This window comes from Marasmius oreades, chromosome 7 (genome assembly GCF_018924745.1).
Source record: "Marasmius oreades isolate 03SP1 chromosome 7, whole genome shotgun sequence".
NCBI classification, from domain to species: domain Eukaryota; kingdom Fungi; phylum Basidiomycota; class Agaricomycetes; order Agaricales; family Marasmiaceae; genus Marasmius; species Marasmius oreades.
The window spans coordinates 3,679,551-3,698,236 of NC_057329.1; the positions used below are offsets into that span (position 1 = coordinate 3,679,551).

Below are 18,686 nucleotides of genomic sequence, written 5' to 3' on the forward strand. Positions count from 1 at the left end.
ACCAGGCCTCTCACTTGCGGCGAATGGCCCCTTCAACCACTTCGAGAAACATACGACATGTTTCGCACCGCTCAACAGCTTGTTGATCGTACTCCAAGTCATTAAAGTACGAGTACCGAGGTTAATTGAGGTTTCGGCTCAGATCTTCAATAACTGACCGTCTTGATAGATATTGCCCGTAGCCAAAACCTTCCTTCCACCTCCTCGTTCATTGACTGCGTTCGATTTTCTTTTTCATTATTTTTAGCTGTGATCTTGTTCTCCGTGCTTCATACGTTCAAGGAATTGAATTCTGATTGCAGTTGATGAAGGGAAAGAGGGAAAGAGTCATTAGTGAAAGTAATTGGCGAAAGCCAGCACGGGTAACTCACCATAAGCCCTCGATTCTCCATCCATAAGCGCTTAAGCCCTCACTCTGTCTCGCCTCGACTCCCTTTCCGAGGACTGATCTCGGATTTATGCTTTGACGACGTTATCTCCCGCAGTATTGGCTACGGCAAAAGCTCATTGATATCAAAGAAGGATTGGATTCGTTTAGATAGGAACACCTACCAGCCACCGCTCTAAATGAATCCAATCTTTTCCTTCCCCTCGTAGTTATGAGCAGCCTTTGTACTACCGTCTTGCGCATTGAAGTACATAGTCCTTCCCCAATAAAGTTCTGAAAAAAAAAAGATTAGCTGAAAACAAGCTGAAAGGAAAAGTTGTTGAACAGATAGCACATTAGCCTTTCATATTTCGTGTGGTTTTGAGGATATTGAGAGTGTTACAGATGAAGCTTGAGGCCGCTTTAGTAAAAGAATAAGAACGCCGTTTGACACAGGTTGAAAAAGCGAATATCCACGCGTCAGGTAAACCGGCAACACCGACCTGCGCTTATTACACAGCCACTTAGTGCGCCTAATCGGGTTCAGCCATTGGAAAGTTGTTGGAAAGATTCTGAAACATATCACGCTGGGTATAAGTGTACATACTGTATGCGTTACATTGAATCGATAAGCTAGAATAATGCAATTCTCCAGATCCCACAAAGTCTTCAAGTCGACGGCTTGTTAACTTCGGTCTGAGCTTTTCCCTTCTCTTGTTGAACATTTCCTGCAAAAGGTAAACCCATCAGCAAATTCCGAGGTTGGACAAAAAGGGAGTGCAACGTACCAGCAGCCTGCTGAGACTTGTCGCCGGTAACAGCGCCAACGACAGAGTCCTTATATCCTCCGACGCGGTCGGAAACCCCCTCTGCGTAACCCTTCGCCTGAGCAGCCTTGTATTCGGCTTCGCCTTGGGCGTGTTCTTCCTTTCCGCTTTGTTGCCACGATTCTAGACCGGTGACATTGCCGATCTGTTTATGGAAGTGGATGAGTACCCAAGAGCGATGGCGTATTTGAAAGAGAGACTTACGGCTTCAACCACGGTACCCTTGGTAGAATGCATTTGGCCAGAGGTCTTGCTATACACGAATAGACAGTAAGCACTGAGAACAGCGATAACGACGGTGAGAGCGCGTACTTGGGTTCGCCGGACGACATAATGATTGAAAAGTTTGGTTTGGTTGTAAAAGGTGAATTGTGGTGGTGGTAATGAGTAGAGAAGTGGGTTGCGATTTCACGAAAGACTTGAAGCCTTATATACCTGACGACTTGTTTGGTTCCATGTTTGGACGACAGAAAGAAAACAACAATCCTTTCTTCGTGACGTCATAATGACGCAACAAATGCGTCGCGCGCGAGGTTGGACCCACAAGGATCCTCCTGTGTCCGAATACATTGATTGCTCTTCAAGCGATCAGACGAACGCTAAAGTTTAGCCACAGGCAAAGCGTCTATTCCACCAGTTCACTACGTATTCCGGCACGTAGGGAATCAATTAATCATACTTATTAGCAGTGTTACGGTATCGTACTCCGTCATGACTTGTACCCAAATCCAGTTCCAAACCGTACGCCAAAAATGCCGAGCTGACCACGGAGTGTCATTTCATCTTTTGGTAAAAGATTGATTGGTCTGCTAAGCGTACGAACATAATGGCGTGCTTGTCATTACCCATTCAGTTTCTTCGTGCTCGAATCGTCGTCCTAATTACCAAACAAGCTGTTATTAACAGATCGACGCAGATCGGCATAACCCGTATGAAATCCGCCACGGTATTGGAAAAATCAGGGGCCAATGCACAAACCCTCTGATTGTACGGCTTAAGCTTGTACGGTTATTTATGACCCTGTAGAACGTAAACTCACCGAGTACCGAATACAGACGACACCTGATCGCACGAAGAATATCTCCCAAATTACAGAGTTTACTGTGGTCACTAACACTAGGTTGGCCTGCTGGCTTTGCGAGCCGGATCTTTGCCGCAGACAGCCGAAAAATTCCATCAGAAACTGTTGCGAAAGCTACGTCACCGTGAGCCGTGTGCGGCTGCTTGCTTTACAGAGCTCCTGGGCCGTTCGGCGCTCTCGGCTATTTGAAAATCAACATTTTTTTTCCCTTCCTCACCAGATACTTACAATTTCCTTTCCCAATGCTTGATACTTAGCAACGATACACATGAAATGCAATATGAATGGGGCGTAGCATCGTTGGTAGAAGTGACTCCGTCAATGTCAGCCAAATCTCGGCCTCAAGGCAATCATCGGACTTTTCCTCAATCATGGGATGTCAGTCACTCTCTCACCAGCCGAGTCTCTTCTAGCAAGTTTCCGAGCTTTGGTTGCACTCTACGCGACTTCTGTACTGATTATTATCCTTGCATACGTTTTCCTTTATGGAACTGGCACTTAATCCAGCCACCACGTCGATATCCGATCGAGCGGACGTAACTGCAAGCTCTCTCGCTCGCATGATGCCCCTCTTATCTTTTACTTTCAGAGATCCAGCCGGATTTTGCTTATATTATCGCAAGCGCTCGAACACGACGTATCATTGAGAAAAGTCATATTTCAGTGGGCGAAAGATTGCCATCAAAAGAAAAATCAGCCATGCACTGCCCGTTCAACCGGAGTAGCTGATTTGGATTCAACCAAACCCCGCTTTCTTGAGCCTCTCATCACAGTCACCTAGCTGTATTTTGTAGCGTTTTCTTCGAAAGACCATCTAAAACACAAACAGGTTACTTGTAACAAGAACGATTACTCGGACTCCGCCTTGTACAACGACCAATTCTTCCTATCCCCCACAGGTCCAAAAGCAGCAACCAGACTCAACGTAATATACTCAAACTCCGGACTCGGCTCATTCCCAAAAGCAATATACAACGACTTATATCCCGCCCTACCATCCTGCAAATCCGTAATCCAAGCAATAGCCTTTGAAGGAGTACAGTCCTTCCAAGCCCTATAACAAAGCTTTTCATCGTAAGGATGGATAAGCGTTCCTCCTTCTTCGTATAGCATGTGCTTTATCATTGTCAGTCCGTTCTCTCCGTGCTTGGTGAAATCAACTGCGTAGTCGAGCAAGATCCTTCCGTGGTCCCAAGCTGAGTAATAGTACTCGTCCACCTTTTTTTCCGTTAGGACCGACTTGACGGAAAGAAAGAGATCTAGGTCTTCGCAGGCTGAGCGTATAACTGCATCTTCCCCTTTGAGTACATCCAGTACCCAATCGAGGCTTTCTCCGCTTCCAGGACTGATAGGGTACCAATGGGATAACGCGAATCCAAGTAGACCACCTTTAGGGAGGAATTGCGGGTTGTTGAGAAGAACGGAAAGACTTTCCTTCAACTCGGAAACCTTGTTCGAGTTGCGTGTGGGGAGGCTACGACGGGGGGATTCGGAGAAATAGAGATTGTAGGTTAGCGTGATCCGATAGCCAGAAGTGACAGGTAATATCTCGTGCTCGACGTCGGAGAAAAATGCAATGTACGCGACAGTGTCCTCAGGCGAGGCAGAGTTGGATATAACGGTGCTAGAGTCAAAATTGAGCTCTTTTCCGTCGTGATGGAGAACGAGTTGGCCACCGGTATGGAGGGTGGGAAAGACTATGACAAACGAGCCGAACATGCGTTTGCTTCGAGGAGTATCTTTGTGTACGCGAAAAAAACTTCCCTTGTCTAGAAAGCGACGAAGATCATCCGTCGATAACTTCTGAACCAAAAATGCACAAAGGCAACTACGGACCGTAAACGTTCAATTTGTACAACTCAGCTTCAACGTCTCTTCCTGAATCTTCTCCTTTCAATAGATGAGGTGTGATCTTTGGTATCAATTCGATGACACGAGAGTCGAGTTTGGAGGTAAAATAATTGAGGTCGAGTTTCCCTGCTTTTCGATAGGACTCATCCAGCACGTCTTCTTTTTCGCGTCCAAAGGTAGCTCTATCACATGAAGCCGTTAATTTATCGAGGTCTTCATCAGAGGCGGTCGCCGTTAACTTGATATGACTATTAGATGAAAAAAGGGTTTTTAACGTTCGGACCGAGAATGATTTTGCTGCTTACTGAGATTGTGGAGGATCAGATTTATGAAGATAGAAGATGTCGAGGCTATCAAGAGGAACCTGAATTGTACCAGAAGTCCACGGGTCAGATTTTCCCACTGCTTCTCGAACACTCTGTATTTGGTGCTCGATGGAAGGCATGGGTGGGAACAACAAAGTGGGAATAGGAGCCAAGGGCCCGTTGAAGGTCACGTGTAATTTTCCCACCCTTGTTTGACACAGCTAAGTTCAGTAAGCAAGTTTTGCGTCCTAACAATACTAACTCGAGAGCCACTGGAGCACCACCAAAATCATCGTTCGAAGGAGTAAGTGAGAGAATAGAATACATCATGGCCTGTGAATTTGACCATGTTGCTAAGGCCGGGGAAGTCAGGAGGGACCGGGCCGATATATCAAGGCTCCAGCCCCCGGCTCCAGTTTCATCTGATCAATGCCGATCAGCTGCTCCAACTTTCGGGCCGGGCGATCACTAGTAGCCGTCTCTAAACAGCCAAATGAACGGGTGCTCCCTCGAAGAGGCCCTGACATGTAAACTCCAAAAGATCGGCGAAAGAAACAAACTTTCCTTGCCCAGTAGGGAAATCCTCAAGTCATCTTCGAAGTGCGCTAGCTCAATCCTCCATGACCGAATAACGAAAACGGGGGTCGTGGCAATCACGCTACGATTGATGACAGTGATGACAGCTGGACTGCTCCTGGGCGTCTGTCTGAGCGCTAAGAAATCAAGGAAATGTAACCGCTGCGATTCCGACGCCCGTCACTTCGTGTGAGAGTTGGAACGAGTCGCCTCATGGAGAGACTGCGGCGTTTTGCAACCAGGCTTGGGGAGTCGCAAAATCTTGTTGTAGTCGGGGTTCATGCGCGTATTTTCTCAGTTTCAAGTGAAGAGGATAGGTTCTACAAGCGAAAATCACTGGAAGGGGTATGTGGGAGCGAGATCCAGGAAATCCAAAACATTGGATACAAAACACCGAAATTATCGCCTGATTGGTTTGGCGCGTGTTCCCAGAACCGAGCAATATGAATGATGGGGTTGATTATGGGTAGCTGCTGTAGACTGTAGAGTACTTGGCGCACGCTTGGCTCAATCCAGTCTCGCTAGAACCATACATATACTTAAGTATCAAAGCTCTAGATCGTATGGATGTACTTGGAATGGAAGTTGGGAACAGTGGGTGGCAGCAAAAGCAAGCGGTGAACCACTGAACGTTCGGAACGCACTTTTATTGCCTTCCAACCCTCGCGTATATTTCCTCAGTCACCATGAAAGTATCATATTCTTCAGCGTATCAAATAAAGGCAGCAGCACCGACAGATTCAGTTCCCCGCCGTCCACGATGCTGTTTTTGGGACGTTGAGGCAATAGCTCAATATGGGCCAATTTGATATCAATACCCACGACTTCTGATTTAAATATGCTGATAGTGTATCGTAATTGTATTGTAGGTAGACCTCCGTATTCCATTGTCCTCAGATCTGGTTCATTTATGATAAATAAAACTAAAAAAATTCAATAGTCCGTCTGTAATGATACTTAACTTACGAGTAATTACATAAGTTGATACCACAAACAAAAATCAAAAGTCCGACTGTCCGAGTCAATAAAAGATACCAGGAGTCTCCAACGTAACATGGTTGAAGATACTGGAACTACGTTTTGAAAAACTTATGGCGTTTTTCAACCGATAAGTACATTTCCGATCTCTTGCGCCGCATCGGAAATAACACCCTGAACACCGCTTTGACTACAAAACCGGTCAGCCACTGAGCATTCAATTAGGAATGAAACGGAAAGAACGTACCCGACGCCATTGATAGAGTAACCGTCGTTGGGAGACTGTCCGGCCGAGTCGACGTTCGGGCTCGAGGTAGTGCCATCGATGTTGGGTGAGATGGGAGTGCCAGGTTGAGTGGTCAGTCCACTTTGTCCCCACTAGATACGCGGCCATCTTTAGTATAAATTCCCTTATTGAGAAAACGCCAAAAGATCCCCACCTGATATTGAATGATGCCCTCAAGACCAGCGTCTATTCCGGCTGTTGTGGAGTGTGGATGGGTTAACTAATGTGAAATCAACTTCTCGAATTGTAGGTTATACATACTGTTCATCCAAGTGTCGTATGCGTCGTTACGTTGCTGATCCGTGGCACCGAACTCTTGCGTGCCCCCTGATCCTATTAGGGAAAGCCAACGGGTCAATGTCGGAAAAGACGAATATTCAAGGGACTGACCTTGGTTGCTGAAGGGAGCTGTGGAGGAGTTGAATGGTACGAACGCCGGGGCGTTGGCTTGGGTAACGAGACCAAATCCTGTCAAAGCGACGGGTTTCTGCAAGCTATTGAAGAGGGCGTTAAGAGAACGGTGACTGTTTCACGAGGTCTTACATACATCTGGGCAGCTCTTGCATGCGTATTAATCCAGTCCACACCATTCTGGACCGCATTATCGAATGGGGAAAGGTTGGGATCGTCGACTCCGTAGCTGTTCTGATCGGGGAAAAGCTGGAATGAGCTGAAACCGATCTCCGGGATGGCTAGAATATCTTGACTGTCAACACCGTGACTGCCGTCAAATGCGGAGCCCATTCCAGCGTCAACCTGTCTTCTGGTTGCTAGATATCATGGTTAGAGGAATTGCCATTTACTCATGAAAAATGATCATGACGTACGTGTAGCTTTCCATTGACCGCCACGAATATTCATCCCTCCGCTCTTGAGCTTTCCTACATTGATAGCAGTAGCCCTGGTCCTTTTCCACCGTTCTCGTCGTTCCTGTAAGAGCTTCTCCTTGGTGAGAGGAACAGGAATGCTTCTACGCGATTCAGGTGTGGGTGAAGTCTGAGGTGGGGGTGGAGGTGGAGGTAGATCGAAAAGCTTCGGACATTCCATACAGAAGAAACCTTGGTTACTGAATATTCGTTAGAGTGGATGGTTGTTTCATGGTAATGAGAGATACGAACCCAGAAGAAACCAAGTGGTTGGGGTCGACCGAGCGAACATGTTGAGCTACGTCTGCGTGCCACCGGGTTATGTTTCGACTTTCACATCCTGGAGAGGCGCTCAAGCTAGAATTGCATCTCGGATCGTTTGCTAGTTCCCTGTTTCAATACCGGTATGATTAGCGGATGTATAATACGTGTAAAGGAGAGCAGACGCACCAGGAGAAGACGGAAGGGGAGTCTTTATAACGTGACACGATCTGCGTCGTATAATTCTTGAAAATGTCGTTGAGTGTCTTATTCGTGAAGAATTCGTCGTGCGTCTTGAGGCCGAACTGGCGCACATATACATCCATACCACCTACAACCCGAAATGAACAGTTATTCACTTGACAACGTTAGAATTTGAAGAACGCACCATAATCATTACTAAGGAAGTTCCTAGGAAGCGAGTTGTTGGTACCAGGAGTTACATCACGGTCCCACAGTTTCCTAGCTCGAACGTCATTCTCAAGGCCCTCTGCCATACTTTTAATGAGATCGGTATTATGCAGTATCAGCAGACAAACTTACGGATAGACTGTGCAAGACCATCGATCTTTTCACGCGGATTCCAGTTATTCGTCAGAGAGAGCATGATGTAAAGTCCAAGTCGTTCCGCATGCTTCATGACCATGTCCAGTTTTTGCAACCCATTCGGACCGGTGTTGACAGTCGTAGTCCCGTTGGAAACCAATTGGAACCAAGTTCCATTCGTAGGAATCGTTTCGACGTCTGGCATGAGTGGAGCGTCAAGGACATGTGGTTATGGTGCTGACAGGAGCAAAACGTACCGTTGAAGGCCCACGTTCTCACCACCTTGATCCCAGCAGCAGCTATATTGGTCAAAGTATCATTGATGTCTTGCTCTGGTGAAAAATGGATTGAGAAAAATCGGGGAAATGATGGCTAAACGACAGATACCTGTATTCAAGGAGGGCAGCCAGTACGCTGTTGTACCGATCCACTTGAACTCGCTGGAAACAATAGAGTAAGAATCGATCCCGCAGAGAAAAAAAAACTTTGCTGACCTCCCATTAACGTGGAATCGACCATCCTGAGTGGTCACAAACTGAGATTTTGAGCCACCTGTGTTATTTGCCCCGGTGAATGACGCAAAAAGTATAGGGACGGTAACGAGGTGAAGGGAAAACCTCATCACAGACTCTGGGAGGGTGGTGGTGGTAGGGAGCTAAGGGACAGCTAGGGCGCGCAACCTCGTGTCGGACATTTATAACCGTGCGTGCGGTAAACATTCAAATTGCATTCAAATTTCAAATCATTCTACCTGCAACCAATTGGAGTTGGAACGGCTGTGCGCTAAGATTATTTTCCTGCGATTTACACGCGACCGCAGCGCCGGACATGAAGCCGCAGTTCTTCCATCAGCTTCGTTCATAAAGAAGTGATTTGGCAGGCTGAAATCAGTCACAAGGCGATGGAGATACGGAATGGAAGGGAAATACTACCAGGTCTCTCTTTTTTCATGGGAAGCATAGATGAGGATATCGTAAATCCCACCAACCCCGCGTACTACGGGCGGTGAAGGTCCTGTCAAATGTCAGTCGTGGAACGGTGAATCTAGTATTTTACGAAAATAATCGACTCCGAGTAAAGAACCCGGGACAACACTTATCACCGTGAGCATCCACTGAGCAAAAAAATATTTCAACGTACATAGCCAGCTGCAGCCTCGTTGTAATGAACGCGGTACTCGCATTTGGCTTAGTGTGTAGCTGTGTTTGAGGGTTAATAAAGGCTGAGGATAAAGATATCATTGGCGATCCGGGCCGGCATTCCTGCGACTCAAACAGGCTCCGGCAATTTACTGGACCCCGGAGATCACTTCACTTCAAGTTCAAGGTCAGTTCTTCGACCGGCTATTAGGTTGGTTCATACCCGTTTACGAGGGTCCCGTGTATACCTTTTCTCTTTTGTTCTAGCATGGTGTTCAGCCCCTTATGCTCGGCCGGGCGAAATTCAAAGAAGGTAAGACCTCGCCTGCCAGTACGCCACCCCGAAAACATGCGCCTGCACATGCTTTGATACTACACCGTGTTTACCCCGCTGAGGCACGCCATGGTCTAAAGGGAAAGGGAAACAACCATTATCGATTGAATGGCTCTCAAATACAGCGTCACAGCCTTCGGAGAGGTGTCCGAGCGCGCCATTACTTAACTCGAATCAAGGCTTCAGGGACGAACAACTCTATCGCCATTTCTTACAAATATAGATATCCTACCAAAGCGATCGGCGACTGGGGTTGCCCCCCGTATTGCAACAAATATCAATCAGGAATGTTCTGGTGTCCTGCATGGAATGAAACCAGCCGCGAGGCTTTGCAACGCTATGAACTATGAACATGCAACGAATCAGAGGAATCGTTGGCCGTAGATCAGGATGGCAAGGAAACTACACTCGACTTTCCGGGCGTCTATAATTTAATAAGTGCGGTATCTCAATTCCGCGCTCGTTTAGCAGTATATGGCTAGTGAAAAGATGCAATATGTCTGCACTCATGCATTGATCACTCCGGTACATCTCCAGCGGTAAACGCAGGATATCCATTCACTTTTCCCGCTACCAGGAGTACACAATGGGCAGGCTTCAATAATAGTGTCAACAAGGATAACGCTGGTATGTGTTTCCCTAACCAGTGCCACGATTACCGCCATTCAAAAAGGGATTAGCTGTTAAACGGACCGGGCAAGTATACTCAAACAACGTACTCGTTTACGTTCTGCGAGGGCAAAGGAGGGTAATGGGCCGGTCCACCTGTGCATTGCGTTTTGCGGTCTGGAACGGGCGAACGGACAGTCGGCCCGCCGGAGAGATAGTGTATTTGCCGCGACTCATTGGTGACTCAAGGTCTAAACTTCCGTTCTGTAACGGGCATGTACGTATATATCCGTACATCCGTGATCACGCGACTAGTACTTATTCTGATAGTTGTCAGCCTTCTTCGTTGCATCGAGTCATCCTTCAACATGATAGCAAACTGATAGTGTGCTGCATTTGGTCCGAGTAAGGCACAGGGCGTTACTCTACGACATCGTCGCCATACCTTACTTTCGTGGGTTCTGACTTTGCTTCGGAGGGTGTCGGTGACAGTGCGCAATCTTGACGAGACACACGGCTTCTACTGGGGCTCAAGTGGGTTCTTATATATCATGTTCGACGAGCGTATGACGAGAAATCCACTATCCCCTAGACCGAATGAAATCCAGCAAATGAACCAGATGAATTCGTGAAGGCAGACACAAGGGCTGGAGAGAGAAGTCCGAAGGGGACGGGGACAACAGAGTGAAGATAAAAGTAAATGAGCGTTGATTGATAGCTATGATATAACGTACGTGCCCAATAACCGAAGATGTAAACCGTATAATTTATCCATCGGAAGTCTGATGAGTCGCAACGAACTTTGAATGTATGGTGTCAGTGAGCTTTCCTGTCCTTCTGATTATGCCATTAATGTTCCCATCAGGTCAGGCAGAACGGGTTTCATCAAGGTTTCATCGGTTCGGGTGATATTATGTATTATAGACTATAGCTCTCCAACAGTTCTGTTGTTTTTTAGCAGCCCCAAGGGTATGAATTGAGGCTGTCCAACCACAATGGAACTGCCAGAGTGGCAAAGCTTGTCTGCCGTTGCATGCATTTCGCGACATTGCTCTCATCTAAGTCCGGTGACTAAAAAATTGAGACTTGATTAATGAGATATTGAGATTTAGAGATTGAGACTTGAGATTGATATTTATGATATATTTCAAATAAGAGTGTGTGTTCTTTGAGAAATGAGATGTAAGCTTTGAGATATTCTCAAGATGTTTCAAGATGCTCGAGAGCGATGTTGCGATGTGAGTTAATCAAAATGCATTCATTTATGTACTGAGCCCGTGGAAACATCTAGTAAACATCCGAACCGAACCGACACGCACGTGAGAGCACTACTTCTGCCGTGTCAAAGATGCCGTCCTGGAAGTTATTCATGATCTTCATTGCCAAATAATGAACTTTCGAAAGATTCATCGGGGTGCTGTGAGCATTGACAGAATCAGTTATAGCCTCAAATGAAACACTTGTAGCTATCCTTGCCTGACAAACATGTGGAGCTCGGCCGGGCCCACGCGTTCAGCAAAATCGACGGTTGAGTCCAAAGGATCAATCAATAGTCGATGGTCAAAAGACGGGAGAAGGTGAGCTGTTGTTGTCACTTTCATAAAGAACGGTAGCGGCTCACTGGGTATTTATATCCGCTGATGTTGATTGAAGGGCAGCAACCTTTTCGCTTCCCCGACCTACTTGAACTCTGAACCAGACAGGGATCAATCAAAGAACACAGAAATGGGATCAAGTGTGCACTGCTTGCAAATGCGCGGAATATATACATTTTTTGTCGACCGTAAACGACAACCCACTCTTATATCCTAACCAAGAGCTCAAACTACTCCCGTAATGTGGTGGAATGGAATAACAGTGTAGGAAACGCCTAAACCTGGCAGTTATTTTATCATTGTTTTACTTACGGGCGTTCACTCAGATATGCTTTCATATTTGTGTTGATGTCCACCTCAGCGCTTCATATTGAGCCAGCTCTTCCTCTCACCGTCTCTGTCAACCAGACCCAAACATTCACTTGGTTTCGCACCGACGACGACTCTCCACTCAACATTGACCTCAAGGCAATTCCGATCACTGGTAGCCCGAATCAAGATTTCAAGCATCACCACAACGATGTCGGTTCCAGGACGACTGCAGCTGCTAATTTTCGTTCCCGACCAGTGGAATTTCTCGGCCCCCTCGCCGAGCGCGAACTTATCCGATCAAGGAACGGGTCTACCGCATTGACATTTTCCAACGCAACGTGAGCAATTCACTATTCGCTCAACTTCCGTCGAGAATAGAGAGAGAGAGAACTGATTAGCGATGTTTTTGGCACGTAGGTCATTTTTGATTGTAGCAGTGGGACGGCAGTCCCTTGGGTATACCACTCCTAACACTATTTGAGTCACCAGAGCTAACCTACGATTCTCTTTCTAGAGAGAAACCCTTCTTTACTGCGAGTGGGACGGTGTTAGCGACTATCAGAGCAGCTGCTAACGCCAATCCCACATCGGCTACATCGTAAGGAGGTCGTGTGTCACGTATTTAAAGGAGATCTTTGTTGACTAACTTTCAGTACTACCGGGGCGAGCTCGAACACCCTAAGTATGGAGAATCCGACGTCAACGTCCGCACCGAGTATTCCTCTCACAACTTCGTGAGGTTGTCTCGCCCATTCAGCTTTATCCTTTCTAAATTGAACGTCTGTAGCCCCTCGTCGTCTATCTTTCCATCTCAGCCAGAGAATTCACAACCTCACAAGTCAAATCCCGGTGCTATTGTTGGTGGGGTATTGGGCGTACTTGTCGCGCTTGTGGCCGCTACCCTTCTGTTTTTCAGTTTGAAACGACGGAGGAAAAAGCTGAAATATAACCTTGGTGAGCTATCATTGGAGCTCCAACATCCGGTATTCACACGATCATACAGATCCGACCTCTTATTTGGACACGACGTCATCTTCCGGTTCCGATGCACCTTACATGAATATTACGGAACAAAGAATGCAGATGATTGCACAACGGGAACACTTGGATCGTGAGTTAGATGCCTATGAGCAATCATCTCGAGAGTCGGACTCGAGAGGTAGGCCCGCTGTTCCCGATGGTATTAACGACGAAGATGACGTCGTACAAGTGCTTCGTCGTCAGATGGAAGTTCTAACACAGAGACTAGCGACTGTGGAGGCAGGGATGGCACCACCCGATTACAGCTCTGGTACATAGCCGTTAATATCAAAAAAGTTTGAATTCTATTCAATATTGACTAAGTCAGTAAGTTGTGCGACTGACTGAGCGGCCCGAGGTGTGGCCGGGCCCGCGTCTAATTTTGACATCCGTCCTTGTGCTCTCAGTGTCAAGTTCAATTGCTTAATTACGTCCAACAACTCACACTTGCACCAAGTGTGATATGTAGCTAAGCTTCCACGAAGATGCTGAGAATCGCACAAGAACGTCCTTTGCACGCCGTGCGAAAATGCATCTACGATCATGTGAACTCCCCCACTCGTATTCCATCGATACAGTTCAAAAGAGTACTGGACTTGTTAACCTTACAGTAAGTCGTGAAGTGGCAAGAGAGAATCAAAGAGCAAATATTTTGTGAAGGTGCACCTCCCTGGAAAGTTAACTGAATAAGGCGTTGACTGTGCTCTTAACTTTGAAGTTTCCCATCCCTTTTTCTTCCCTCCATTCATCTGGATATATAGCGCTTCCGCCGCTCCATCACCACGTTCATGGCTCGAACATTTAATATTTAATATTCAATAGGTACGAAATTTCCCACTTGTGATATTGGCTGATTGACTCGGATAAATGATGGGCAGCTGTCTTATTGCTCCTCGATATCCAAGTCACCATGTGCCGCAAACCCAAATTTTAAGCCTCACTTTACTCGGAAGGACTTGGGCTTGGCTCACTTACTTGGACTCAATATAGCAAAGCTCTAGATTGCAGGGCCGGATTTACGCTCATAGTTTAACCAGAAGTTGGTATAAGGACAAGAATTGGTGGCATTATTTATACTATAACTTCAGATTCAACTCTCTTTCGGATACAATTGTTCCTGTCAACGATTCTTCCCAGGAAAGTCTGATCTGCCATACATCCCCAGCAAAAAGACTGAATAAATATAAAACCCTTCCTTGCTTGTAGCCCTCCCCTTCCTCAAATGTCCCCTGTACCCGAACTTGACCTCCTGCAGCGTGAGGAAGAAAAAATATTCGGAGTGTGGCCCGTAGTGTTATTGTCGGCGCATTCGGTTCGGTTCGGCGCGGTTTGTACCAGTTTGGGCTTTGATGGGTCGGCAGGAACCATTTAGGGACACGGTTCGGGCCGAAAATCTGACCCAAACCGGTGAAACTTTGGTTCCTGAGTAAATTTTCCCCAGAAAAATATATTAAACTTTTTGACTACTTTATGTGACAATGATGGCAAATAGCATTATTTTGATGTGAGCATGATGGTGCTCTGATGTGACATTTCTTGTGACTAATAGGTACAAGTGACCCACTGGGTTGCGTGGTTCGAAAACAGGGTTTTTCGGAAAACCGTTCTATATTTGGTTTTTTCGGCGATTCGGTTCACAGTTCAGTTTCAAACCAGCGCTAGCCCGAACTGATGAGAACACTAAGTGTGGGTGGTGAGTGATTTTATAGTTACAGCCATAAGTACCACTTTCTATTCAATCGGGTTTTACGATAACTCCTGCTCACTCCAGGTCCACCTCTTACTATACGGCCTCTACATTCCCCTCTTCCGCACTTTGTTACTTCTGATGAAAACGCGATCACCATCCGGCACAAGGCGTTTTCACCAGATTTCAGTCCTATTCACCTTGTACACCGTCAGTGTACCGCTGAGTCTATCATTTGAAGTTATTCAGATGGCCATTGTGTATTTTACGGTTACCTCGGGAGGACCAGGCTTTCCGATGAGGCTCTTCATAATTGCGCTGGATTTACAGTACATTTAGCCCTCTAAAAATCGTTCTCTGACACAGATCACTTTGCAGGATGTGTCGATTCGCTATATTGTTTGTCATAGTGTAAGTTTTTTCGGTTCCTCAAAATCACCCGGAGCTTGAATTTAGAACTGAATTGACCCTGACTAGGTCAATCATTGATATTACGCTGGTATGTAACATCCTTAAAGCAGTGGACCTGGAGTGCTGACCCATAAGACTAATAAAAATTAAATTATCTCGCAGCTATTCAGGTGCTTCGTCATAATCGGATATCAAGAGAAACAGAAACCATACATCGTGTTTTGTATCATTTTCTGCATAATCATTGATCATAAGTGACCCAACCCCTTGCATACTTGGGATTGACGATGCCCCATGAGGGATTCTCTACCACTGTAGTTGGCGCACTGGTTTCGTCAATAATTACGGAAACAAGGTTCCAACGACAGGTGACAACACTGACATTGTCTCAGACTCCGGGACCCAGTCTCCCACAATATGTTTCTAATGTGTTTTTGGGGTCCAGTCCATTGATCAATTTAATGCTTACAAGTGTTCTTGGTGCATATTCCCTGATTTGTGGTGGTAATGTCAGCTAATTGTTTCATCAAATTCAACTCAAGCTGGTAAAATATGGTGGGTAGCCTGCAAGAATGTTTTGGATGGGAATCGCAACCACTCGAGGCTCAACACTGTTGCAGCTATATTGTGGGTTTTCAATGACGTCCAAGGTTATTGACAGTGGATTTCTTCATCAAAACCTCCATAGACTGGAGTCTGGCCTCCTATACCTCCTCGCCCTAGTCGTATTCATCGTTGGAAATCTCATAAAAGAACAACTTTTCGAGGGCCACAACAAATTCGAGTGACAGGTTGAGTGATGGGTAAGTGACCATGTATTTTCAGTGTCAACTGAGCGATCACTTACTTGTCACTTACCTGTCACTGAACTTTGTACACTTGACACTGCCACCAAACCTGCCTGTCACCAAAGAACACTGCCACCTGTACTGTACCCCAATAAATGTAGTAATAGAACACTGGAGCATTACACGCCCAATGCCGGGGGTCTAGTCCAAGTCTAAGCTGTCAGAAACAAGGTATTTACATCATTTTTTCGAGCATCAATGTAAGGAGAGTGTCGCCGTTGCTGGGACTCAGGCCAGCAGATGTGCGGTTGCCATAGATGAAGGTAATTCGCCAATAACTTCTCGGTCTCTCACTTACCTGTCACTTACTATCACTTACTATTACTTAACCGTCACTTACCTGTCACTTACTTGTCGCTTAATTTTATTTACCTGTCACTTACCTGTCACTTACTTTCGCTTACCTGTCACTTACCTCCACTTACCTAGTCACTTACCTCCACTTAAGTCATCACTTACTTTCATTTACACATGACTTACATAGTCACTTACATAGTCACTTACCCTCACTTAAGCATCATATACCTTCACTTAAGCACACTTACCCTCCCTCAAATGTCGGTTACTGCTACTTATAAAGAAATAAGGTCCGTGGTCATCCAAACAGCACTCATCAGATCTGATAAATAGTCAATAAATTCTAAATTCTAATCCTTTAAATACTATTGATTTTGTGGATTGAGGGGACTGCTCGGGTCCTTTTGCTGCTATTGGATCACCGTTGACTGTGTCTGTATCAATCCGCAATTGAGCCATGCCAGGATACTGCAGCTTGCTCGCCACGGATTGTACAGCAAGAGGGCACAGTGTAGACCGATAGTGTGGCTGTGTATTTGCATAGCCACCTAGCCCACACCATCACTGAACATCACTGACCAATCACTTACCATCACTTAGCTGTCACTTAGCTGTAATTACTTGTCGCTGAACTAGAGGTAAGTGACAGGTAAGTGAATGTCACTTACCTCTGTCACTTGAAAATATATATGCCCCATTGGTCCAGTTAGGGAATCACTCCAACACTCATCATCATCCGTGTCAACTCCAATGCCAGTTCCAAGGGTGACAGCGTTACTGGCAACTCGCAGCAGAGGCTGTTTCAGGATTATCGGTCATGACATGGACTCGGTCAGTGAGGTCAATGTCCGAGGTTTCGGGAGGGATAGGTAGGTAGCACAAAAAGTAGACAAATTATCAATATGTGCTCCTAGGGCAGGTTACATACAAAATTTACCAATTCGACATTCGACTCCAGGGAATCGAACCCTGGGCTATCACGCTCGCATAACCTCCAGTGTATAAGGTTAGTACCATGGCGGATCTGGGTTATACGAGTTAGTTGAAGGTCGCTCGAACTGGAGGAGCGTCATCGCCTCCCAACTCGCTGGTTGCACCTTTCTCATTCTGTTAGAAGTATTATAGCAGACATCCTGGCCTTCGAGGAGTCCATGTAAGGTTATTATAATAAACGCTTGTACCAGTACCCCGAGATGTTATAATGTCATCCCATAGAATTCCAGTAATAATGCCCACCCTCCCTTCATTAAAAATCTAGGTGGCTCCCCATCCCATTAATAATTTCCTATGCTTCCTTGTATTAATGGTCCATGATGCCTGAAGATATTTATGATACCCGGTACCAAGAGGTGTGCAATGGGTCAGCCCAGGACACAACCTTGGGGGGGGGGTGGGGGGTTTTGTGCCCTTAAAGTTATAAAATGCAGCAGCATATACTGCCTCTAAAATGTCAGCAGTAAGCTTCAAACTAAGCTTTAGCTGTGTGCTTTGTGCCTTTCAGACCAAAATTGATGGTTTTGGGTGTCTTAAGGGTGTAATTACTGAAGATGTCATACATACTTGCCATATATGGTTTGTGAGGATGTCACATGGGCTGCCCTCACTGCACAGAACTGTGTGCTGGTTTGTAATATAATTGTGATGCCTATATATAACACTTACCAGTTATTGAAGGTATTGAATTGCAACTAAGCTATACTGGTACATGTAGAGCAATGATGAATGGCAGTGTTTGGTGGACTGGCACCATTGATGAGCTGGCAAAATATATGAAATACCGAGTGGGCTGGGTTGGGTTGAAGCATGTGATGCGAACAACCTTCCTTTTTTGGTAGGTGGAAGGCGGGGGGGGGGGGGGGGGGGGGATTAAGAGACTTTACAGCTATAAAACAACGTCATGTACAGCTTTAGTGAACTGAACACCCCTTGCCCGGTACCCATAGTGCCGCAGCCGTCTATTTCATGGATTTTCGGTATGTTTTGAATTTTCTAACATACGAAAAACAAATATATTCCTTTTTATAATATATTTACAAATTCCCGTGGTCACCTTTATGTATATTTCTGTTGGTTTAATTTAGAGTCATCATTACAATACACTGTATCTAGTATCTACAGTGCTCCTTTGGTTTACTTTTTGATTTATGTCTAGCAGTATATTAGCCAACTTACTACAAGTAGACTGGCCTTCTCTTGTATTTTATACGTCGTCTTGCCGCATCCTATTGCGCCCCTCGTCCGCATATGTACTGATCAGTAGCGTTGGAATTCCGGCCTGGTGTTAACTGGTTTACACATGCACATCGGGAATGAAAGAAAAATTCATAGGAGATGCCAAACTCACTCTCCTGCCTAGTTACGCGACCTCTGACGTCGTAGAACCTAGTCCTTCCCTTAGATAAAAAACTGGCTTGTCCCATTTGATTTTGAAAAAATCAGGCCATGTGCGCCAAAAGTCCGGATCTCAATCATGATTCTATAACAATATTT

The 18,686-nt window shown here is 45.9% G+C and overlaps 4 protein-coding genes across 4 annotated transcripts; 1 reads left to right on the forward strand and 3 right to left on the reverse strand.

Moving 5' to 3' along the window:
- Nucleotides 1-911: 911 nt before the first annotated feature.
- Nucleotides 912-1,588, reverse strand: E1B28_011912 (uncharacterized protein). Its single transcript, XM_043156970.1, has 4 exons — nucleotides 1,507-1,588; nucleotides 1,399-1,447; nucleotides 1,156-1,339; nucleotides 912-1,095 (listed from the first exon to the last, which is right to left on the reverse strand). Exons 1-4 carry the CDS (start codon nucleotides 1,524-1,526, stop codon nucleotides 1,037-1,039), a joined length of 312 nt encoding a protein of 103 aa, XP_043006785.1. The 5' UTR covers nucleotides 1,527-1,588; the 3' UTR covers nucleotides 912-1,036.
- Nucleotides 1,589-3,124: 1,536 nt separating this feature from the next.
- E1B28_011913 (uncharacterized protein) lies at nucleotides 3,125-4,571 on the reverse strand (the record flags this gene model as incomplete). Its single annotated transcript, XM_043156971.1, has 3 exons — nucleotides 3,125-4,044; nucleotides 4,112-4,374; nucleotides 4,432-4,571. 3 exons carry the CDS (start codon nucleotides 4,569-4,571, stop codon nucleotides 3,125-3,127), a joined length of 1,323 nt encoding a protein of 440 aa, XP_043006786.1.
- Nucleotides 4,572-5,806: 1,235 nt separating this feature from the next.
- Nucleotides 5,807-8,605, reverse strand: E1B28_011914 (uncharacterized protein). Its single transcript, XM_043156972.1, has 14 exons — nucleotides 8,439-8,605; nucleotides 8,332-8,384; nucleotides 8,202-8,276; nucleotides 7,942-8,142; nucleotides 7,787-7,888; nucleotides 7,588-7,729; nucleotides 7,390-7,527; nucleotides 7,099-7,337; nucleotides 6,819-7,041; nucleotides 6,662-6,765; nucleotides 6,533-6,604; nucleotides 6,426-6,466; nucleotides 6,233-6,363; nucleotides 5,807-6,175 (listed from the first exon to the last, which is right to left on the reverse strand). The coding sequence occupies exons 1-14, from the start codon at nucleotides 8,564-8,566 to the stop codon at nucleotides 6,109-6,111; spliced, it is 1,716 nt and encodes a 571-aa protein (XP_043006787.1). The 5' UTR covers nucleotides 8,567-8,605; the 3' UTR covers nucleotides 5,807-6,108.
- Nucleotides 8,606-11,969: 3,364 nt separating this feature from the next.
- Nucleotides 11,970-13,232, forward strand: E1B28_011915 (uncharacterized protein; the record flags this gene model as incomplete). The annotated part of the gene is made up of 6 exons (XM_043156973.1): nucleotides 11,970-12,271; nucleotides 12,351-12,389; nucleotides 12,448-12,531; nucleotides 12,587-12,667; nucleotides 12,721-12,887; nucleotides 12,937-13,232. 6 exons carry the CDS (start codon nucleotides 11,970-11,972, stop codon nucleotides 13,230-13,232), a joined length of 969 nt encoding a protein of 322 aa, XP_043006788.1.
- Between the last annotated feature and the right edge of the window lie 5,454 nt (nucleotides 13,233-18,686).